Genomic DNA, 24587 nt, shown 5'->3' with positions numbered 1-24587 from the left:
TCTGTCTGTCTGTCTATCTATCTATCTATCTATCTATCTATCTATCTATCTATTGCAGATTGCCATGGAATCCATTTTTGATGAAGAAAAATATATACATACTGTATTTTGATGAAAGCAAATAAGTAGGAACATTGGTTCAAGTAGCTCAGTATTGCTTTCACTGGCTGGCAGCAGCTGTCCAGGATTTCAGGCAGGGGGTCTTTCCAATTGCTTTACCATCAAGTGATGGCTCTTCTGCAAGCAAACATTTGTATTTATAGAGGAATACTTGAATCTTTCTGTTATGTACTGAAGTTCTCACCCCAGCAGGGGGATACTGTAGATAGTTTTCACTCAGGTCCACATATGCAAATAAGGGATTGAAAGTGACGTTCAGTGATTGGATAGTTACAGAAAATGGTTACTGTTGCGTTCTAGTGGAGCTCTATATAAGCAGGCTGGCTGAACCCTTCAGTTCAGTTCTGTTCTGGCCTGTGAATAAACAAGAGCTGTTTGAAGAATCGCTGTGTCGTCTGATACGTTCACCCACAACTTAACACTTTCTGATGTGACTCTGAAGGTAGATGACACTACACATTTTCACGGTCTCAGAAACATGATACACATGAAGATATTTCCACTGCCTTCATTTACCAGCCCAATTGTTCCCTAAGTTTGTAAGAGACGAAGGCCGATTGCGGGATCTACTAGTGGATTTCTAAGAAGCTGCTGCTATTGCTTGAACCTGGAAGAGGCTTAGTTAGATATTTTGCTGTCCTCAGCCCAGAGATCCCTGGTCTCCTATCCAAGGCTAATAATGACACCCCAAATCCTTCGTCTGTAAACGTGCTGATTTATTACTTTCCAAAGCTCTGCAATACACCATAAAGCAGTAATCCTCATTACATTGTCCGGCTGAGGATATGACTGGCCATCAACTTGACTGCCAGCATAATCTCTTGGCAAGTTGGCTTGATCTCAGATTCAGGAAGGAAGAACCCATATTTGCCCCTATCACGAAGCTCAAAGGTAAAGGAATATTTGATACCCTGATTGTAAGCCCAGTCATCGGAACAACCAGAGGAAGGATCTGCAAAACAGGACAACAAAATTAATTGCCGCTAACCTGCTACAGAGAACACAGCAAGAAAAAAATAGAGGGAAATGTTATTGTTGCTTGTTTATTATTTCATCTGGTTTCTTAGGACTTCTCAATGACATTCAAAATAGGTTTAGAGGATGACCTTTGATAAGCGCAGAATCGAATTAAGCCTTGATCAAAGGTCCATTCACACATGCATGCACAACACTTGATGACTGCAACACATAAAGCCTTTATATTGCAAATTTTTGTATGCTATTTTCACAAGTATTGCAATTTTATGCACACTTTGCCTTAATAGACACCTTTTTTTTGGGGGGGTAAACATTACTAGGTTGCAAAATCTGGAAAAGGGCAAATTGTGAAGGCTAGTGAATTCGGTAGTTTCACATTAAAATGCAAACGGAATTGATTTTCTATTCCACCTCTACTTCATAACCCAACATGCCAGTCAGGGATAGAGCTTAGAATACTCCATTTATACGTATCCTTTCTCCACACAGTCTAAAAGGGTCTCTAGACCTCCCCCTCCTTGGCTGCCTGGGATCAGGGTAACTTATTTATTTGTGAGGGTGTTATGTACTGAGCTGAATCCTAGAACAATAGGATCCAGAATGCAGCTGTCTGATTGGTCCACAGGAGGCACTCAATCCAGCTCCAGGTGGAAGTGAATCAGTGACCTGATTGGCCTGCAGGAGCAGCCAATCAGGCTCCTGGATGAAGTGAATCAGCAACCTGATTGGCCTGCAGGAGCAGCCAATCAGGCTTCTGGAGGAGGTGAATCCGCAGCTTAATTGGCCTATAGGAGCTGCCTGGAATTAGCCAATCATGTGGGGCCCATTGTGTAAATAATGTATATGTAGCTAGACGTTTTGGGGAAAGATCCATTCATTGCTACTATGAGCTGAATAAAGAGCATGAAATTCACACTCGACTCCGAATATATTTCAGAGGAGCAAAATTTCAGTATAACAGAATCATCTTCCAGCTGGTTTAGCCAGGCTCTTATTAGGAACAGAGGAGCCCAGAACTGAACTGATAGGCGGAAGCCTTTTCTACCCGGATGTTGTTAGGAGAACACAACCTTGTGTGGTGGTGGGACTCCTATGGCGCATGACAGGGAGAAATTCTGTAGGTGGCACTTTTTCCAACACTACATCTACATGCCACAGTTTCTACTTTTCTTTCACATGTGTAGTGAAGGAAGCCCTTGCAGTCCTAAGCACAATGATTCCGAATGTGTTATGTTTACAGAGAGATGAAGTATTTCAAATACTTACAGATTGTCAGTGCTGATGTCCCATACTTGTATTTTTTACCATACAGGCTGGCTATAGCTTGGGAAGCTTTCTTTGCGAGTTCATTCTGGTTTAAAACAAAACAAAACAAAACAAAACAAGCCATTTGTGGTGGTGGAATATTCTGACAAAAAGGGAAATGGGGGCAGAAATTGCTGATGTTTTCTTATTTGTCCCATATGAACCCATATAACTGCAAAGTGAATGTGGTTTATGTCTTCAGATCTGATGGAAGCCGGTTTGATGGAATGCACATCAAACAGTAGTATTTATCAAGAAACTACAGAATATATATGAATTGTGGGTCTAATGTCATGTGCACACAACTTCAAACACCAGCTGTGGGAGCACACTAGACCCAGAGTTAATGGTAATCTTAACATTGCTATAGTCTCAAGATGGAACCTGGGAGGGTCAACCATTGTGTGTTCTCTCCCCCAAACAGCCTTGGGTTCAGTCCAAAAGATGCAGAATACTGTATTTTTCGCTCTATAAGACGCACCAGACCACAAGACGCACCTAGTTTTTGGAGGAGGAAAACAAGAAAAAAAATATTCTGAATCTCAGAAGCCAGAACAGCAAGAGGGATCGCTGCGCAGTGAAAGCAGCAATCCCTCTTGCTGTTCTGGCTTCTGTGATAACTGCGCAGCCTGCATTCGCTCCATAAGACGCACACACATTGCCCCTTACTTTTTAGGAGGAAAAAAGTGAGTCTTATAGAGCAAAAAATACGGTACCTAACTGAACCATTTTCAAAATAATAATAATAATAATTTATTATTTGTACCCCGCCCATCTGGCTGGGTTTCCCCAGCCACTCTGGGCGGCTTCCAACAGAGATGAAAAATACACTAAAATGTCACATATTAAAAGTTTCCTCCTTCCTCCCACTCCCAACTTGCTTCAGTTACATCTAAATAAATAGTTGTGGAGAACTCAGAAGCTTGAACATTATTTTGTGACATATTTGGTTGGCCTAATGCAGGTATTGCTCTAATAGGGATCCACGCCCCCCCCCCCAGCCCAGTGCCTTTTAGATATTTTTGAACTATAATTCCCATCAACTCAGTCATACTAAGGCTGTCCAAATCTTCTGAAGAGTGCCATATTAGTGAAGATATTACCAGTTCGTCGTGGTTGGGTGCCTTGTTCAAAGTATAGCCATAAGGGAACAATATCATCTGAGAGTAGGAATGAATTGACAGATAGGCTTTGATTGAAGAAAGATGGCTGCGGATGAATGCTGCAACTGCTTTCGTTTCTGGTTCCGACTCTGCTGACGGTCCACAAAAATTTTCAGTACAAGGATCTTTGGAAGCATCCACAGCTGTTGGTGAAGAGAACACTTACTTTTAATTAGCTGCAGAAGGTCAATATAGGTTTTCCTGAAAATGTTTGAATTGGAAATTTTCCTCCAGTCAAAAATGGATGAAGAATGGATGCAGCATGTTTATCTGATTTAAGGAAACCAATTTAACAAAGCTAAGAAGGGTGTTATGTTAATTTATATTTGCTGTACACAATACCTTTTTTTTTTTTTTTTGCCAATGCCAAGATGTCTTGGAAACCAAAATATTAAATTGAGAGGGGAGGAAGTAATGTCCACATAGTGTGGCTTCAGAGTTATATTCAAAAAATTTCAAAGGTTTAGTTGCAAGTGTGTGTGTGTGTTTAAAAAAAGAAAGAATACTTACTGCCCCATGCAGCATCAAAGTTTCTGTTGAGGTCAACACCAATACATTTATTGCTGGTTACATTAGAGCGATTCTTTCTCCAACAGCGATCCTAGTCGACAAAACAATTGAGGGACTTCAGACAGATATATGGATTCCCCCAACCCCTTACCAAATGATTAACAGATTGAACTGATTTTGAGCACAAAGCCCCCATGGTTAAAATGAAGACTTTCATATTTAAAACTAGGAAGACAGTGCAATCAAAAATAATGTACTAAATGAATTTGTGTTTGACAATATGATCCTCTCACTGTAAATTCTCTCTCTCAGGCTCCTCACGTGAGCACGTGCTACTCCAATTATTATGAATTTCCTACAAAGAAGGCATTTTAGTGTAGGTAAGCCACAGCATGAAGGCGAGGTGTGCATCATTTCATGCGACGATCAAACATGATCAAGCAAATGAGATGCATATGCTAGGAAGAAGCAACCTATCAGAGTCTGGTTGGTACATGGTAAATGGAGTCAACTGAGGTACATGCAGAGAAATAGACCAAGGTTTGGCCGATCTCTGTATGGAATTCATAATAGAGTGGAGGATGGAGGTAGGCCAGTTCCTTGTTTAACCCTTAGTACTTATTGTTGGTTTCTGCTCTCTTCACTTTGCAGCGAAGTGCTTGTCACAAGACAGGTGTTTACATTCCACAGTCAGCGTGCTGTTGGGTTTTCCCACGGGAAAGGAGACTGGATGTGATGTACACTGGTTTCCTGTTTCTCACAGTTTTCTCTCGGTGCTTCCGAAGAGAGAGGATGCCTCTCTGCTCTCACAGAGGCAAGATGCTTGTTTGTAAGCTCTCAGCTTTGAAGTGTAACTAAAGTAATGTAAAGTATGTGGCACGTACTCCTCATCCTTCCGCTGTGCACAAGGACTCTGCAAAAACAACATTTCTATGATGCTGGAGGAGACTCTTGAGAGTCCCATGGACTGCAAGAAGATCAAACCTATTCATTCTTAAGGAAATCAGCCCTGAGTGCTCACTGGAAGGACAGATTGTGAAGCTGAGGCTCCAATACTTTGGTCACCTCATGAGAAGAGAAGACTCCCTGGAAAAGACCCTGATGTTGCGAAAGCTGGAGGGCACAAGGAGAAGGGGACGACAGAGGACGAGATGGTTGGATAGTGTTCTCGAAGCTACCAGCATGAGTTTGACCAAACTGCGGGAGGCAGTGGAAGACAGGAGTGCCTGGCGTGCTCTGGTCCATGGGGTCATGAAGAGTCGGACACAACTAAACGACTAAACAACAACAACTTCTATGTTATGGTTGCTTCTTCATTAATGTCTGTCTGGCTTCCTGATCTGCTCAAAATCTGCTAACTGGTAGCCACCTGGAGCTCATGAGCAGTAAACTGACCTTGAAAAGGAGAAACAGATCTTTGTACCCTTAGGTAAGGTTAACAGATTTTTTTCAGTGAATCCGGGGACACTTTTAAACTTCAATGGATTTTGTATGGGGTAAAGGTAAAGGGACCCCTGACCATTAGTTCCAGTCGTGACCGAATCTGGGGTTGCGGCGCTCATCTCGATTTATTGGCCGAGGGAGCCGGCATACAGCTTCTGGGGACATGTGGCCAGCATGACTAAGCCGCTTCTGGCAGCGCACAGAAACACCGTTTACCTTCCTGCCAGAGCTGTACCTATTTAGCTACTTGCACTTTGATGTGCTTTCGAACTGCTAGGTTGGCAGGAGCTGGGACTGAGCAATGGGAGCTCACTCCATCGCGTGGATTTGAACCGCCGACCTTCTGATCAGTAAGTCCTAGGCTCTGTGGTTCAACCCACAGCGCCACCCACTTCCCTTTGTATGGGGACTGATTTGTAAATCTGGGGACTGTCCCCGGGAAATGGGGACATCTGGTAACCTTACCTTAGGGGGTTCATCTGCACTATACAGAATTACGAGAACTATAGTTTGGGTGCTGGGAGTTGTTAGCACCTCCCCAGGTGGTATAACAATCCTGTTTCTTACCAGAGCCCTATTGGAATTGCAACTCCATGAGGGAAATCAGGGTCTCCTGGCAACTCTCAGCCCTCTTAACAAACTTCAGTTCCCTTCATTCTTTGGGGGGGAAATCATGACAGTTCAAGGTGGTATGATATTGCTTTGAATGTCTAGGGTATATGAGGCCAGAATTAGGACAGTTGCTCTTGAGCAGGTATGGACTTCATTATATCTTGTTTGCCCTCCTCAAACCATTTTCACTGTACCAACCCACAAGAGCACACAAATATCCCACTTTCATTGTACATCAATCCAGAGCTTTTGCCCTTTAAAATCACAGGTGAAGATTTAAGTTGCTAAAAGTAGCTTTTGCAAGCAGGAAGATGTGTACCATACCGAAGTCCAACTCCAGATATAGCCATCTATGTTGAGTACGGGAAGGATGTAGAACGTCATGTTGTCCAGCAGATTTGTCATAGCCTTGTCCTTTCCGTAAGTCCTGATGGCCTGGTGATACATTTGAGGGTTTAGAAGTCAGTTTTACTCAAGGATTAAAAGCAAATTACAATGCAATTCTATGTGTACTTACTCAGGAGTAAGTCTCACTCTCCACAGTGGGCCTAACTCCCAGATAAGTGCACATAGGATTGTCGCTGCAGCTCATCATACTGCATGACAACAGATTCTCTGCAGAAGCTAATCTTCATCCTAATCATCACAGATCACTTTTCTAGAACAATCCCAAAGGCAAAGTATCAACTTCGTATCTATGGTCGTTTCCAGATCACCTGTTTATTGAGCATTCATCCTGATTTGTTTGCACAAAGTTCTGGAAGGAATATGCAATATTTGCTATTTATTGGGTCTTCATTCCACTTGGTTTGCAAAGCAATAACTTTTAGCAATAGTTGTCCCGCACTTTGCAATGCAGTCTTCCCACCACTATGCTTACTATAAAAAATCTGATTTTGTAGGGGTTGGGGGCTTGTTGCACAAGCATGCCAAGTCCACTTTAATCGCACAGCCTAAATTTGCTGATACGTGATTGAATCTCATGTGCAAAATAGTGACATTTTGGAAGTGGCCTACGCCACGTTTTGTTAAATAAGACTGGAGCACATTCACAATTTGTTTGCTGGCAGAAAGGAGCCTTTGATTTTTTCCCCTCTTGTGTCTCCTGCTGTGGCATTGGTAAGGCTGGAATTGATTATCGCTGTTGAGAGGTGTTGCATAGTAAAGGAAACTTTCTGAGGTTCAGCCGCTAAGACATTGCAGGTAAATAGGACTGGTGGTTAACTAACCTCTTTCACAAACCACTGGCAAAATGCAGGTGAAATCCACTCTCTTGCATGAATTCCACAGTCCATGAAGATAGCCTTTTTGCTGTCCTTTTGTTTCCCAACCTGCTTTTGAAACATTTTCCGTGGTTAGGAACAATTTGTAAGCTGCTGGTACATCTCTCTCTCTCTCTCTCTCTCTCTCTCTCTCTCTCTCTCTCTCTCTCTGTTTGTGTGTGTGTGTGTGTGTGTAAAACTACACAGATGTGTCAGTTCCCTTCTGAGAACCTTTCAGAAATGGATTTTCGCTTTTAAGCAATGCTGCAATTGTGTAGCAAACCTTTATAGATTCCAGGGATACAATCTTACAAACACTTCCTCTTCCTCAAAAAATAAGCCCAGCTGAGCCCTGTAAAACCTATGATGGGTCATAGCCTTGCATAGGATTTGGATACAAGTCTTTTTGTTTTTCTCATTAAAGTAATAGGATATGCTGGAGGAAGGTTGGGGAACCTTTGTCCCTCCAGATGTTGTTGGACTACAAGTCCCATCAGTCTTGACTATTCACCATGCTGGCTGGGGTGGATAGGAGATGTAGTCCAGAAACATTTGGAGGGCTGAAGATTCCCCACCCCTGCTCTTGAGTATCTTTCCCATTCTTTGAATATCACTGTGGATAGAGCGTCATACCTGAAGGATGTACATGGGCCGATTTTCAAAAGTTTTTCCAATCTGAAGGCGAGAAATCAACTTCGGCTTCTTTTCTGCAATTCTGGCAGTCCAAGCAGAAATCTGAATAAAATAAAATATAAATTGTTCAGCTAGCAGCAGATTAAATGCTAGTGATGCACAGATGATTCCTTTTTAATTGGAACTGAAGTTTGTGACACCAGATGACTAAAATATGGAAGGACAGTAGCAGTGGTCTCATACTTTCCAGCACAGGGGTGTCTGAACCCCAGGTCCTTTATGAGTTACTTGTTCATCAACTGTTAATTTTTAGTTGTTGTTTTATATTTTGTATTTGATATACAGTTTGGTTTTTATTGCTGTTTTTATGTAACCTGCCTTGAGATTACTTGATGAATGGCAGGATATACATGGAATGATGATGATGATGATGATGCTAATACCCAAGTACAACACAAAATAAGACCAGGGGTGCAGCTACATACAGAACACCCCTATAAATAAATCAGAAATTAAATCAGCACCATCTCTCCAGCACCATCTGGTGTTGCATGTTTATAATGCAATCAAAGCACTTTTTTTTCCTTTTTCCTTTTTCTTTACTAATGTAGCTGTGTCCCCAGCCTATCTGAGTGAAACCAGTGCTACTTCTGACTACTGAGAATACTCCCCTTTAAGGTCATCAAATGTATCGTGTACCTTGTGCCATTCATTATATTTCGTGTAACTGTAGCTGGCGGGAGAATTCCTTTCAAGTTGCTTGTCAATCTCTTCTTGCAGGTTTTGAAATAAAATCCTGCATGATACAAAACACCACAAGCAAAATCATGTACTATCATGCACAGGATCAATTCAGTATGTAAGTTTTATGCATCGTACGACTTGTACACCTTTTAATATAAAAATGATGGGGCTCATTTTGGCTAAAAGTTGGTCATGACTCCCATTCCATTGAGAATGATGTGTGACAAACTTTCTACGTTGGTTTCAATGCCATTTTAGTCACAACTGACTTTAGCTGGACCAGGTCTGTTAAAGCACATGGTTCATCCAATATGATTCAGAGAACACATGGTATATCTCAGCTCCACAATTTTGATCTCAGTCTCTTGAAAGTTGGACATGCCTGGTTTACTTGATAACAAGCAGCAGTGAAGCTTTTCTAACAGCAGAACAAAACTAAGAACATCCACTTTCTTGGGGCTATGATTCATTAACTAATTAAGGAAGAAGAAGAAAAATGTGTTGCATCACCTGTAGGTCAAATTCTACTCATAAACGAGAACTCCAAGGGCATAATAGGACAACTGCATACTTATATAACTTAAATGTCACTTTAATTGACAAAAAAACCCTGGGAATTGTGACTTGGTGAAGATTCCTCAGTACCTGGAGTGTCAAGGATCCCCTGAGAATGAACATTAAACCAGTTTAAGTATGCAGTGTGGATATGTACACAGATAATCCCACCATTATCTCTGAATGGATAAAACTACTATTGACTATCTGTGCCATAGATACTCCATTGGCTCTTAAGAACAGAAGAAGGGCCTGCTAGAATCTACACAGTTTTCCAAATGGCTAGCAGCCAGATGTGACAACTATTTAAGCATCACCCACTCATAATGTAGGCCGTTCTGCTCCAGGAGAGTCTTGGTAGTATTGGACTGTTCAGCACGGACAAGGAAATTCACTTCCATCTGGTTGACTATATGCGATGCCGAGTCTGGATACCAAAAGTCGATCTGCACAGGAAGAAATGTCAAGGAGTCAAGCCGGAAGTCAACATGGATGTAGTTTTTAAAAAAATCTCTAGCTTTGCAAAGTAAAATGCCCCAGCATCTTAAAAACTGGCCATTTTAAGCTTGTTTGATGGACCTGAAAGATCAGAAATCTTTTATTTGCAGCCAAATTCTAGAATAACTTTAAATTTTCTAATTTGGATTACTGTTACTGTTGCAGGAATACCTGCTCTTCCTGGGTCCATCCATTGCCACATTACCAAAGGGTTTATACAGTGGTTCCCTGTGAAGTTGGAGTTTAATGGTTTCTCCTATCTGCTGCAGAGGAGAAGTGCCATTATGTTCCCAAAGGAAAGTACTATACTACACAATAGGACAATCTTCTCTCAGAGAATTAAAACCACAGAGGAACAGTGTCTGGAAAAAGCACAGGCTGCAGCTAAAAGGTTCGTTTTGCATTTACAAGGAAGACCCATCAAAACAAATTTATATGCCAGCCTGTGTTTTCTTGGATTGAAAAACTAGTATTGAAAACCTGTGTGCTAGGGCTGAGCCTCAAGCTAATCCCTTGGTAGGGAAGGGATGGAGGGAAATGTAATCTAGTGATGAGGTTAGACTAGGGTTGTTGATGTTGTTTAGTCGTTTAGTCGTGTCCGACTCTTCGTGACCTCATGGACCAATTCTTGAGAATAATCTTTTGGAGAATATTCTCGAGAATCTTCTCGATTAATGAGGTGTGTACATTTAAAGCAGCTGTGTAGACGACATAGAATTTACATTTGTGGAGAATATTCTCCGGAGAATTTTCTAGCAGAGAATATTCTTTGGAGAATATTATTACCTCACATGATTCGACCAGGGTGATTATATGTTTGGGGTGTTTTTTTGTTCTTATTTGGCTCACAACTGGCAAAGGATGTTTAAAGGCCTTGAGTTGCAAGGGAACAAAAACATTGAAATCATACAACATTTTTGAAGAAAGTCCTATTAAAATGTCAAGGCTTTTAAGACATGTTTACATTTGTCTAGCAAAGCACTTTGGACAGAGGAAAGACGAGTGCAGCAAATTGCCCTAAAGTCAACAAACAGCTATTTTACCACTATATGTGTTGAATGGCTTTGCAAGTGTGGGCCATTTCTCTCCTGTGGTCTCCTCCTTTGCAGTAAATTAATGCCTTTTTTGGAGACTGACAACATTACTCTTTACCCTTTCAAGAGGAATATGAAGAGAAGAGAACCAGATCCCTAGTCACTTGTTTTCAGTCTGCACCAAATGTGCATGTGTGTATATTTGAGGAGGATCAGGTGTGAGGTTCCACTCCTCTACTGTTTTCCACATACTTGGCTGATGGTAGTTCCCTATGCTTGTAGAAGTGTAAGCTTTGTTCACATGTCTGAGGGCTGTAGCTTTTGCAGGATTCCTGAAAATTTGATCAGGATCCTAGGATCATGAGGGTGTACATGGAGAAAGCTCTATGTACAGTAGGGATGAATTTGCAGTCGGGGGCTCTCTCGATTTCTAATTTTTCAATCTTAAATTCATTTTGCCACATTTTTGCATCACTTTGCATTTCTTTTAAAAAAATATTGTCACCATTTGGGCCTACATTTCTTCTAATATACAATTTTTTCTATACAATTCTTGCCTAATATAATCCATTTTTGCATGTTATTTTCACCAATAGATGCATATATATGCACACGTTCTTTAATACAGTGGTCCCTCGGGTTAGGAACTTAATTTGTTCTGGAGGTCCGTTCTTAACCTGAAACTGTTCTTAACCTGAGGTACCACTTTAGCTAATGGGGTGTCCTGTTGCTGCCACACGATTTCTGTTCTCATCCTGAAGCAAAGTTCTTAACCTGAGGTATTATTTCTGGGTTAGCGGAGTCTGTAACCTGAAGCGTATGTAACCTGAAGCGTATGTAACCCAAGGTACCACTGTATATTTAGTACACAGTTTTTGTTGGTGAGCAGCATTGCAAAACTGGGAGACATGCAAATTTCAAAGGATACCCAGGTTTCGGATCTGCATCTTGTTCTGTTCACGTTAAAATGCAGACTGAACTGAATTGCTCCCCCATCCCTAATGCACAGGCCTTTTGAGGAATTCATGCTATGTCTTGTGAGAGTTTGGTGGCCTCTCTTGTCTCCTTCACAGACACAGCCAGACAGATGTCTCTCTGGTGCAACCCCAGAGACTTTACCACACCACAACAAAATCTGGAAAGTTGCAAAGAAGAGCAACCAAAACGATCAAGGGGGTTGGACATATTCTCCTATCAAGAAAGACTACAAGGTTTGGGGCTTGCAAAAAGATGAACAAGGAGGGGTGTGGTAAAATTAAGTGCATAGGGAGAATAACTTCTCCCTCTCTCATAATACTAGAATCTGGAGTCATCTAATGAAGATGGATGGTAGGAGCTTTACGACCAACAACAGAAAGTACCATACAGTGCATAGCTAAGACACAGACTTTGCTTCTTCAGCAACTGGAATAGAATTGGGGAGCCCATGGGGCACATGCAGGAAGAGCAGAGGGGGAAGAAAATCCCATTGCACAAGTGGAAATTCTTGAACTGAAAGGATGCATTATTTGAATACCGCCTGTGGTGGGATAATGAGCTGCTTGTGCGTTGAAACTCGATCCCTCAGAGCTCACTCAGTGTAGTGAAACCCTGCCTTGAGAGGAGCCCTTGAGCATGGCTCCCTCAGTCGCTGGTAGAATCTGACAGTGGGCGTTTGCGGAAGCGTTTCCAACATAAAAGCTGTTTCACAGACATGCGCCTCCTGGATTCCCTGCGTGACAGTTTCCGGCGGGGGGTGGGAGTTCTTAAGGGCTGTTCTGATACCTCCTCGCTGTTCCCACTGGAAGTATCCCAGAGCCTCCCCTCCGACTCCCTTTCCTTTGGAGCTCTCGCACTCCCCCTACTGGTTCCCTCTTCTGCTGAAGAAGAGGCTCTCCTATTCTCCTGAAGCCTTCTCACCACCTGTCCTTCCGATGGCAGTTCCCTGACATCCACCTCCCCCCCAGGGCCCCCTTCACCCCCTCCCGCCTCTTTTCTTACTGGCGGCGAGGACGGAAATCCCTGGAAGGAACTCCCCTCATCCTCCGAGGATTCAAACACTTCTAACCACGGCCTACCGCCTCTTTCCCCCTCTTCCTCTTCTTCGTCGGAATCTGTTTCCACCTCCACTTCCGACTCTGGGAACCCTTCAAATTCCCCTTCCTCATCTGTAGTCCCGAAGTGTTCCCTCCTAAACCTTGCCACTGGTTGTGGTTTACTTGGGAAACGCCGATGAAACGTTTCTATTAAAATCTCGTCTTTGACTTCCTCTGCCGGTACCCATGCGTTTTCTGACTCTTCCTCCCCCTCCCATTCTACCAAGTATTCCACCTGATTCCCCTTCCACCTGGAATCAATGATCCCTGCCACATCCATGTTGCGTTCTCTCTCTTCTATGACGGGTGTCCGGGTGACCTCCCTCTCATGTTCCCCCCACTCACACCCCTCTCTGTATGGCGACAGTAATGACCTGTGAAATACTGGATGCAATTTCATGTGACTGGGCAATCGGAGTTTGAATGCTACTGGGTTCACCTGCTGTATGACCTCAAAGGGTCCCAACCGTTTGGGTCTCAATTTCTTACACCCTCCCTTGAACGGCAGTCCTTGGGTGGATAGCCACACCCGGTTACCCACCCTTATGGTTTCGCCTTCCCTCCTATTTCTGTCAGCTTGCTTCTTATATTCTTCTTTGGCTTTCTCTAAGTTGAGTTGGAGCTGACGGTGGATCGCTTCCATCTCTTCAACAAAATTTTCCGCTGCAGGTACACTCCACCTTCCCCCGCCCTCTCCTGGAAACGCCCGAGGATGACACCCATAATTGGCTAGAAAGGGACTCATCCCTGTGGACACGTTCTCCGCGTTGTTGTAGGCAAATTCTGCCAGAGGTAACCAGTCCACCCAATCCGTTTCTCTGTCCTTTACATAACACCTCAGATATTGTTGCAAAACCCCGTTTGCCCTTTCTGCTTGCCCATTTGTTTCTGGGTGTCTGGCGGTGGAAAAACTTACCTCCACATGCAACATGCTCATTAGTTTCCTCCAGAACCTAGAAGTAAATTGTTTTCCTCTGTCGCTCAAAACCCTCAAGGGGGCGCCATGCAACCTAAAAATGTGCTCCACAAACAACCTTGCGGTTTCTTCCGCTGTCACTGCATGTGAACAAGCTATAAAGTGGCACATCTTAGTTAGTAGATCTACCACCACCATGACCGCGGTTTTCCCTTTGGATCTCGGTAGATCGGTCATGAAGTCTATGGATACCATCTCCCATGGCCTTTCTGGGGTGGGTAAGGGTTCTAATAACCCCGCTGGCGCCAACCTCTCTCCCTTTGCTCTTTGGCACCTGTCGCATCCCCTGACATACTCCCGCACGTCCTCCCGCACCTTGGGCCACCAAAACTCCCTGGTAACCAACCACATGGTTTTGTGCTGCCCGAAGTGCCCCGCCGTGGGGCTGTCATGCAACTGCTTAAGCACCCGCCCTCTTAGTTCCCCACCTGGTATGTAGAGCGCCCCTTTGTAATATAGTTTTCCGTTCTTTTCCTCAAACCCCCCTGCGTTCTCACCTGTCTCCCTGAGTTCCCTAAGTTTCTCTTGGGCATATTCATCGTTTTCAATACCCTCTACCAGTTCTCTTTGCCCCACCAATGCCGCCCCACAAACCCAGTGGTCCTCTGAGATGATATGTCTTTCTTCCGCCCCTCCTTCCCCCTCCAAGTACTCAGGTTTTCTGGAGAGAGCGTCCGCCCTGACATTCTCAGCCCCTGGCACGTAGCGAATCTCAAAATTGAACTTGGAGAACTCTTGCGCCCATCTTACTTGTCTCTGGTTCAACACTCGGGCTGTCCTCCAGTATTCTAGATTTTTGTGGTCTGTCCGCACTTGAACCTTGTGTTGCGCTCCAATCAACAGGTGTCTCCATCTCTTGAACGCTTCGTGGACAGCGAGTAATTCTCTGTCGTACACTGTATAATTCCTCTCAGACTTGTTCAATTTCCTCGAGAAGAAGGCACACGGCCTCCATTCCGACGTATTCGCTCCTGGCTGCAGAAGCACGGCCCCCACCGCTCTGTCAGACGCGTCGGTTTCCACCCTCATCGGCTGCTGCAGATCCACGTGTAAGAGTTGTTCTTCCGAAGCAAACGCCTTCTTTAAACTTTCGAAAGCTCGCTGCGCTTCTTCCGTCCAGACAAATTTCTTCTTACTGCTGAGACAATCCGTGATGGGGGCTGTTAAATGGGCGAAGTTCTTGATGAACTTCCGATAGAAGTTTCCGAACCCCAAAAACCTCTGCACATCTTTCTTAGTTTTCGGTGGCCTCCATTCCAGCACCGCTTGCACCTTGCTAGGATCCATGGCCAGCCCCTTGTCCGACAACCGGTACCCAAGGAATTCCACCTCCCTGGTGTGGAACTGACACTTCTCCAGTTTCACCCACAGCTGGTTTTCTTGCAGTTTGCTCAGTACTTCTCGCACATCTCGCACATGCTGCTCTTCATCCTCCGAGTACACCAGTACATCGTCCAAGAACGCAGCGCAGTTCTTGTACAGCAATGGTCCTAGTACGTGATTCATGAATGATTGAAATACTGCGGAACCCGCCTGGAGGCCGAAGGGCATAACGCAGTACTCAAATGCCCCCAAGGGGGTGAACATAGTGGTTTTCCACTCATCTCCCTTTCTCATACGTATCAGGTTATACGCCCCCCTCAGGTCCAGCTTGGTAAAAATCTTCCCTTTTCTCACCCGGGTCAGAATGTCATCGATTCTGGGCATAGGGAAGCTCACGGGTTCGGACACTGCGTTTAGGGCCCTGAAATCCACAATTAATCTCGGTTTGTCCGAGTTTTTTTTGTCTACAAAGAACACTGGACTACCCCCCACCGCTCGTGACTCCCTGATGAACCCACGCTTGAGGTTTTTGTCAATAAACTCCCTTAGCTCCTGCATTTCTCTGTCAGACATTGCATACACCTTGCCCACTGGCAATTGCGCCCCTGGAAGTAAGTTGATTTGGCAGTCAAAGGGTCTGTGCGGGGGTAGTTTATCTGCTTCCCTTTCGCTGAAGACGTCGGCAAAATCTGCATATTGTCGTGGTACCCTACCTTGTTCCATTGCTTCTATCTTTGCTAACGTGGCCTGAGTCCCCACTTGGCCCCCTCTTTCTGTGCAGTGTCCCATACAATGTGCTGACCCAAAGGAAACCACTCTCTGGTGCCATCCCACAAGCGGATCATGCAGCGCTAGCCAGCTCATCCCCAAAATGATGGGCGCTCCTCCCAACGTGGCTATATTAAACGCTATCCGTTCTGTGTGTCTTGCCACCCTCATTGTCATGGGGACAGTTTGCTGGTCTACTTCTCCCCCCAACAGCGCCCTCCCATCAATCGTGGTCACCTGCAGGGGATTTTTTAAAGGAATGGTTTGTATCTGATGGGCGGCTGCAAACTCCTTACTCATAAAGTTGCAGGAGCTGCCTGAGTCTAGTAACGCCTTCACTTTTAGTGGGTGTCCGTTTGCCAGCTCCAGCAATACCTCTATTACAAGAGCTGGTCTTGGGGGTTCTGGCGTGGGCACATTTACTGTTCCTTGGCCTGGCTGCTGTGCCCCGTCGGTGGCAGCCAGGCGTTGGCTTTTACTTGCTCCTTAGCTCCTTCTCCCTCCTCCCCAACAGCTCCCGCCATTCCTTGCCATTCCTTTCTTTGCGGACAAACTCTGGCAAAATGACCTGGCTGTTGGCAGAGAAAACATTTCTTGGCGCCTTTTCCCTCCTTCTTCCGCCCTCCACTGGGGTTTGAAATTGCGCGCGCGCGCGCTGTTCCGATTTCCATCGGCTCTGCTGGCAGAGAAGGCTGCTCTGGCATCTCTGGAATGCGGAAATCCCTCCAACGCTCCCCTTTCCCTTCCCGCTTCTCCAAGGCTCTGGCCTCCTGGCGTGAGCCTATGGCCAGCGCTGATTTAGTCAGAAGGTCCATAGACTCCGCCCTGGGCCCCCGGGAAAGTTCGTCTTTCACTGCCGAAGATAGTCCTTCTTCGAACAGCATTTGTATCGGTTCCGCTGACAAATCCCATCCTAATTTATGGATCAACATGGTGAACTCAGTCCAGTACTCACGGACAGATCGGTTCCCTTGTTTACACGCCATTAACTGCCTGCGCGCCACTCCCTGCTCAATCTCGCTGGAAAACATCAGATCCATGGCGCGAAAAAACTTCCTTGTGTCCCTTAGGGCTTCATTATTGGCTGCCATTAGTGGTCTCACCCAATCTCTGGCCGGGCCTTCGAGATGCCCAATCACAAAAGCAACCCTCGAATCCTCATCAGGAAAATCATCAAACTGCAGATTGAGGGCATATTGCATCTCAGTCCTGAAGGCTTGATAATTCCTGGGATCACCCCCAAACTTCTGCACCAGTCCTGGCACTTTCCTCGAGAGCTGGGCGGCTTTCCCCTTTTCTGCATCATGAGCCCTCCTCTCCTCCAACCTCGCCGTTTGCAGAGCTAACTGTACCTCCAACATCCTGTACCTTTCTTCCAGGCTAGGACCGGCTGCAGCTGCTCCCCCATCTCCGGCTCCGGCTGGGTTGCTCATGATGCCTCTCTTTGCACAAGCTGCTTTCAGGGACTGTCAGATTGCTGTGGTGGGATAATGAGCTGCTTGTGCGTTGAAACTCGATCCCTCAGAGCTCACTCAGTGTAGTGAAACCCTGCCTTGAGAGGAGCCCTTGAGCATGGCTCCCTCAGTCGCTGGTAGAATCTGACAGTGGGCGTTTGCGGAAGCGTTTCCAACATAAAAGCTGTTTCACAGACATGCGCCTCCTGGATTCCCTGCGTGACAGTTTCCGGCGGGGGGTGGGAGTTCTTAAGGGCTGTTCTGATACCTCCTCGCTGTTCCCACTGGAAGTATCCCAGAGCCTCCCCTCCGACTCCCTTTCCTTTGGAGCTCTCGCACTCCCCCTACTGGTTCCCTCTTCTGCTGAAGAAGAGGCTCTCCTATTCTCCTGAAGCCTTCTCACCACCTGTCCTTCCGATGGCAGTTCCCTGACACCGCCCAAGGTTGATTTTCTTTTTCTTAACAACAACAACAGCCTTGCTGATTCTTACAGGATATCCAACAATCCAACACTAAACACAAAGGGTAGTGGATTGCAGGGGGAGGGAATCCAAGCTGTAAAAATATCTTACTGGTATTTTGCTTGCCAAGGATTTCAAGAAGCTCACTTGCTTTTCATTCTGCGGCTTCACACGGAACACCTTTGCACTGCAGGACATAAAAGTCAAGGAGTGAGTAGCATGTCAGGATTAATTGAAAGAACTTCTGCTTTCGTCCAGACATGTAGAATGTTGACATGTCTTTTAATCTGGTTTTAGATTCCAATTGATTTTATTTCTTGAAAGTTTCAAATAGTTGTTTCAAAGTTGTTTTAAATGATGTCATTATTTTATTTTACGTTTTTGTAAACTTTTTTTTTTTTTGCTTTTTGCAATCAAGCCGTTTATAAATTGAACGATATAAATAAATAAATGATAAATACCTGTCAAAACGCCGAGGACAAGTGATAGCAAAAGCAGTGGCAATCAAGCCCAAAGCCAACAGGGACTTCATGTTTCCTTTCCTCTGCAGCAATCAATGCCTGTCATATTTATTCCTCTGCTTGGTGAGATCAGCTGACTTCCTCAGGGGCATTCATGGGATGATATGAGGTTTCTGTTGTTATGCCTATGTTTGTAGTTAATGCAAGTACAACTCCTGTTAGTGCCTTCAAATTAATTGGGGGAGTGACCCTCCTGGAAACCTTTGTGATCAACATGAGATGCTACACCCAACTGTAATGTTTCTGTACATAATTTGAACGGGGGGAAAAACCTATTGTGGAATCCAGGGGTATATTTTAATTCCATTGGCTTAGATATGGGTTTGTGATATTCAGGAGAAGCCCTACTGATTTTTGAGAGTCTTCTCAGTCTGTACACTAAGGAACGCCTACACTTACATCAACCTGGGCAGCCATTCAGGATGATCTCCTGGATGGCAACCAGAAGGAGGGTTTTATTCAGTGGTAGCTGGTGTCCATTGAGACTGGAAGGAGGGAAGGCTGGGAGACCAACAATAGGTTGAGTCATAGCCAATGACAGGCAGAGTCAAATAATGCTGTGTTCGAAGGAAAAGACTGAGATGCAGACAGGGAGCACTAGCTAGCAGTGTGCACAGCCCTTTGATCTGCCCTTTGGCCCCAATCTCAGGGCCACTTCTCAGACCAACCTTCCCTGGGTCAACCTAGGTTCCACCAACCCAGCCCTGGGTTATTTTGGGAGCAGGCCTAATGTTTAATTACAGGTTTTTTAAAATCAGTGTTGCATCTTCTTCCTCTTCAACCAAGAGCAGGTGGGTGGTCAAATTCTGCATGGTCCTCGTGAATCCCCAGGTTCCTATTTCATTGCCTCTCTCCTGCTTCCCACAATATCCCCTGGGCCCCCATTCAATTTGGATTTTAGTGGTACCTTCCTCAGGAATGTAATTTTGCAGGACAAAAGCCCTAAGGCAAGCAATTCTTCCTTGCTGTTTTGCCTTTTGTTCACTGGGGGGCAGCCTCCAGGCATGCCAAGGAGTTGGGACCCTATGGTGATCTTTTCATTTTAGGCACATTCAAGATGAGGTTTTATCTTTAGTTTAGTCTCATTTCCTTTGTTGCCCACAGAGTCAAATATCTCCCTATCTGTTCCTTTGGTTTTTTTGCTGTTGTTATCAGCCACTTGTCAATATACTGTACTTTCTAACTGACACTTTCTCCAAATGGTTTGTTGTTACTGCAGAAACTACTCTTCTTTCATCTATTACAACTTTTCCCTTCAAAGGGCTCCACTTGTCCTACTTTAAAGTGGGGTGTCTTCTATTTGAAAGGCTGTCTGGTCCAAGTCTGGTTAACACTTGGATAGCATGCTGAGCAGGTATACAGGGCACCTGCTTACAACCTTCCTCACTATTTCTGTATAAATGATAGTATTTATTTCTAAATGTGTATCTTTACATACACATTAGCAAATTTATGATTTTTTAAGGGCTGCCATACATCTGGGAATCACTCAGCAAAATGGGGTCTGGCTGGAGTTTCACTGAATTGGCAAAATGTCGGGGAAAACCCAGACATATGGCATGTAGGACGAATTCGGAAGAAATCAAAGGAAAGCCAGAAAGCAGCAACCCTAGATTGTTTTAAAAAATGCTCTTTTGATTATGCATTTTCTATTTTTTTGGCGTGATGTTGCACCCACCAGTAGTTCCAATGCACTATGTTTAAATGAATTGCGTGTGTTTTTAAAGTAAGAACTGCCCCTAATTGACCTGAATGCAGTCATGTGACAGCAATGGGGCTGGCTTAGGATCTAATAGATCCCAGGCTAGTTTAGAGCTTTCCTTTGGGGGCACTTTTAGCTGGGGGAAAGGGAAGATCTGCACTTGCAGAATGGCACAGGTGTGTGTGTGTTTAAAAAAATGACATTGACTAAAAAAATAATAAAAAACATTTTTAAAGACCTTGCCTGGCTACTGGTGAGCTCTTTTAAAGATTCATTTATTTATTAACAAACTCTATAGACCACTCCATGACATAAAGCCATTGGAACCGGTGTTCACAGTAAAAACGGAATGAAATGCAGCAACACAAGCTCCAAGAACATCAAAATAAAATAAAGAATACTCTAAAACAATAAAGCCATCTATACAAACTCTAAAAGCAGTAAAACCATTTCCTCAAATATAAAAGGAAATTCCACAAATGCCTTGAATTACACCTCAGGGAAAGCCTTCCTAAACCAAAATGTCTTCAGTAGGTGCCTAAACATCACCAGGTGCCTAAACACCATCAGGCTAGGCAGGTGTCTGATTTCGGATAGCAACTGAGAGCTGAATCTGCAATTCTAAAAGTCTGGTTTCTAGGACAGGCTAAGTGAACCTCAGGATCAAAAGCTGCTCTCAGTAGTGCCCCATCTGAAGAGCACAGCTGCTTGGCAGTGATATAGTGGGCAAGGCAATCCCTTAGATACCTTGGTCTCAAGTTGTTTGGGGCTTTAAGTGCTAAAAAGCAGGGCCTTGAACTGTGCCTGGTCGCCACATTGGACTAGTGGATCAAGAGGTTTTAACAATCGCTTAATCTAACCAATCAAACAATTAAGGATTTGTAGCCATACTCTCGATATCCAACGTCCACCTAAAATAGGCATGATTACTTACATTTACCACAGTTTTGCTATGATGATGTGATAAAGATGATGTTTGACTGCATCCTATGAGAATGAGGATGGTTCAAATCCCTTGTTTATATTTTCTGTCTTTCTCTTTTCTCTTCCTACTTCTGTTGCTTTCCTCCAGTCATTAGGCACAGGCTCAACCCTATCAGTTAAACATCCTGCAAAGAGAGATCTCTTTTTTGTGGATCTGAGCAGATGCCCTGTGGTTCACTTATCTCACGTTTCTCCCCTTTAGCTATCTTCACAATCTCCCAGGAAGACAGATAAGAATGAGAATGAATGAAACCAATCTCCCATGAAGACGAGATAAGAATGAGAGGAACTGTGCAGCCCAAGAACCCTCATACTTTGTTCTGAGTTGTCTCCATCCCAGCCTGAGATATGTTAAATCCCATCAGGAAATTAATTCTCTTTGGATTTTTAATGTGAAAGTTTTTGCTCTGTGCAGGAAGAATGTGAAAAGGCAATTTCTCTTTAAATTGGTACACAGATACCTGGGTGTCATAGCAACTGAGGAATGCCTAAGCAACATTCTAAGTGGTCATCCATTGCTCATCCTCAAGAAGCTCCAACAGCTAGCTGAATATATAGATGGACAGTAATTTATCAAGTGAGCAAAACCATTTTGTAGGCTTGTGGTCTGTATCACCCAGCCAAATGGTGAGGAAAATCCCACCACACTTCCACAGTAAATCAGAAACCTGGGGAAGTACTTGCCAGGAAGTTACAAAATGACCATCTTATTAAGTGGCCAATTCAGCTCTCTCCCTGGCTGACATTGGATTCAGCTACATTAGTAAAGAAAAAGCACTTTACATGCGTTATAAACACTGATATATCTATATATCCGAAGGAGCATCTCCACCCCCATCGTTCAATGAGGTCCACTTCTGAGGGCCTTCTGGTGGTTCCCTCACTGTGAGAAGTGAGGTTACAGGGAACCAGGCCGAGTGCCTTCTTGGTAGTGGTGCCTGCCCTGTGGAATGCCCTCCCAACGGATGTCAAGGAAATAAACAACTATCTGACTTTCAGAAGACATCTGAAGGCAGCCCTGTTTAGGGAAGTTTTAAATGTTTGATGTTTTATTGTGACGCGGGTGGTGCTGTGGGTTAAACCACAGAGCCTAGGACTTGCCGATCAGAAGGTCGGCGGTTCAAATCCCCGTGACGGGGTGAGCTCCCGTTGCTCAGTCCCTGCTCCTGCCAACCTAGCAGTTTGAAAGCACATCAAAGTACAAGTAGATAAATAGGTACCGCTCCAGCGGGAAGGTAAACGTTGTTTCCGTGTGCTGCTCTGGTTCGCCAGAAGCAGCTTGGTCATGCTGGCCACATGACCCGGAAGCTGTCTGCAGACAAACAGCGGATCCCTCGGCCAATAAAGTGAGATGAGCACTGCAACCCCAGAGTCGGTCACGACTGGACCTAATGGTCAGGGGTTCCTTTACCTTAATATTCTGTTGGGAGCTGCCCAGAGTGGCTGGGGAAACCCAGCCAGATGGACAGGGTAGAAATAATAAATTATTATTGTTATTATTATTATGACACCAGATGACACTGTGGAGTCCTGTCTTTCGCCAACGTGATTTCCCATTATGAAGTTTACAACATGTTTTTTTCTGAAACACTTTTTTGATGTGTCTAGATCCAGCCATTCTTTGTACAAATTGTACAGTATCGGCAAGAGGTTACCAAAAACACAGATTTTTTGAGGACTTTTATTTTAAATTTCATGGAGAGCAAAAGTGGTCATAGTGGTGAAAATTAGATCCACATGCTTGAATTAACTGGGGACGCAATACATATCTACACAGATATACAACCTGAGTATAGGGGCTCACAGCATTAATACCCCAACAGATCTTGCTTCCTCATTAGTGTTCCAGGGAAGTCCATAGCTCTTGGGAGCAGCACAAAGCCAAAACTCTCACACAAAGCCTCCCACACCACCCTGGCCTATTGTTTTCCCAGGATGATGTCACATCCAGTCAGGTGAAGTGGGAAAAGGCCCACCCATTTGTCCCTATGACAATTTCTAAGCTCATGTAAATGGCAGTGTTTCACTGGCCAACCAATAGCATTACCTTAACAAAGGAAGTGGTTGGGTAGGTTTCCTCTCATAGATTCCAAGTCAAGCACACAGGGCCACAGGTTTGGGCAGACTGCTCTCCCTAAAATCATGGCTTGGGACACACCCATGCAACAGCTCCCTTCACTGCTGGTTCAGTATAAAAGCCATACATCACCAGAAGCTATAACGTGCCAGACTGTGTCTTGAACCTGCAGGTATCCAGCAGCAACTCTTGGGAGCCTTATGTTCCATGCCACCAGCACTCAGGTATACTTCTGAAGGCCAGATAGAAGAGGTCTTAGAGATCAAGGCTGCACTTTTAGCCTTAAAGGACCTTCCTTTGTTTTCATACTGTTATTTGACTCTACAAGCCAATCAGCACACCCCAAGCCCTATAAAATCCTCAAGGACAAGCTAGTTTAATAGTCCAAGCAATTTTTGTGTGTGCTAAGAGTTGCTTTGCTTCTGCTCCTGATTACTAGCCCAACGTTGACTATCTTTTTCTACCTTGCTCTTTGATTCCTACCTGCCCTTGACCATCTGCTTCTGGTCCTTTCACCATTGGTGCTTGTGACAGAAACAGGCTTTACTCCAGCTGTGGCATGTCCCAGTGCAGAATCAGTCCTCAAAGAAATTGGCTAACATTGGGTTAGACCATTGGTCAATTTAGGCCATTACACTGACCATGACTGGTAGTGACAGGGCCAGCCCACCCATGAGGCAAGTTAAGGCAACTGCCTCAGCCAGCAGGATCCAGAGGGGCAGAGGATCTGGCCCCCAAGGATTGTACTGTCAGTTGCCGCCACCATAGTGACAGTGATGGTTGTGGCACACTCCTTGAAGATGAGATCTGCCACCTCCTTGGCAGCCCTCTCCAATGCCACCTCTATAGTGGCCTCTCAGGGAAGAGGAGGTTGTTGCTGGTTTCCTCCCACCCCCAGGGGCTGCCTTCTGGAGTCACCTGGGATCTGCCCACCATGGTGGCCTTTGATTCCCACCTCAGCTGTCTGGTAAGGTTGTTTTGATTCCCCCTCCCCTCAAAACATGAGATCTACTGCTGAGATACTGCCCTTCCCTGTGTAGTGTAACCAGATGTCCTGGAAAACATATAATGTGCTGAAGGGAGGATTTCAGAAGCAGATTTTATCAGTAAATCACTCTGAGGTGACAAGCAGAACCTGCCAACATTTATTTATTTGCTACTGCTCTGTGTGAATTTAATGTACTCCATTGCAATCTCTTCACAATAATCCTGTAATAGTAGGCCACTATTTATTTTCCCCATTTAACTGATGGGGAGGGGATGAAGTTCAAGAGATAGTAATAGAATCATATATTAAATTCATAACTGAGCTTTGATTTGAACCAAGTTCATGCTTGACCATAGCAATAATTTTGTCCCAGACCATGCAAAAGCTTTCAGGTGTCTTTC

The 24587-nt window shown here is 44.5% G+C and overlaps 1 protein-coding gene across 3 annotated transcripts; it reads right to left on the bottom strand.

Annotated features, from left to right (window-relative positions):
- Window positions 1–819: 819 nt before the first annotated feature.
- LOC307216647 (mast cell carboxypeptidase A-like) lies at window positions 820–23815 on the bottom strand. Of its 3 annotated transcripts, none has more exons than XM_079977072.1 (12): window positions 23682–23815; window positions 18376–18560; window positions 18026–18101; window positions 9647–9771; window positions 8726–8822; window positions 8027–8128; window positions 7361–7462; window positions 6456–6566; window positions 4077–4167; window positions 3507–3709; window positions 2365–2449; window positions 820–1072 (listed from the first exon to the last, which is right to left on the bottom strand). In XM_079977072.1, the coding sequence occupies exons 2-12, from the start codon at window positions 18444–18446 to the stop codon at window positions 885–887; spliced, it is 1251 nt and encodes a 416-aa protein (XP_079833198.1). In that variant the 5' UTR covers window positions 18447–18560; window positions 23682–23815; the 3' UTR covers window positions 820–884. The 3 variants fall into 3 exon arrangements, with proteins under 3 accessions (XP_079833198.1, XP_079833197.1, XP_079833196.1); XM_079977071.1 differs by lacking the exon at window positions 23682–23815 and adding an exon at window positions 22908–23067; XM_079977070.1 differs by lacking the exon at window positions 23682–23815 and adding an exon at window positions 21072–21328.
- Between the last annotated feature and the right edge of the window lie 772 nt (window positions 23816–24587).

The sequence above is a fragment of the Podarcis cretensis genome (assembly GCF_951804945.1).
Source record: "Podarcis cretensis genome assembly, chromosome: 5".
NCBI classification, from domain to species: domain Eukaryota; kingdom Metazoa; phylum Chordata; class Lepidosauria; order Squamata; family Lacertidae; genus Podarcis; species Podarcis cretensis.
Note: the sequence above shows the minus strand (reverse complement) of the source record. Positions and strands in the feature narration are given on the sequence as shown.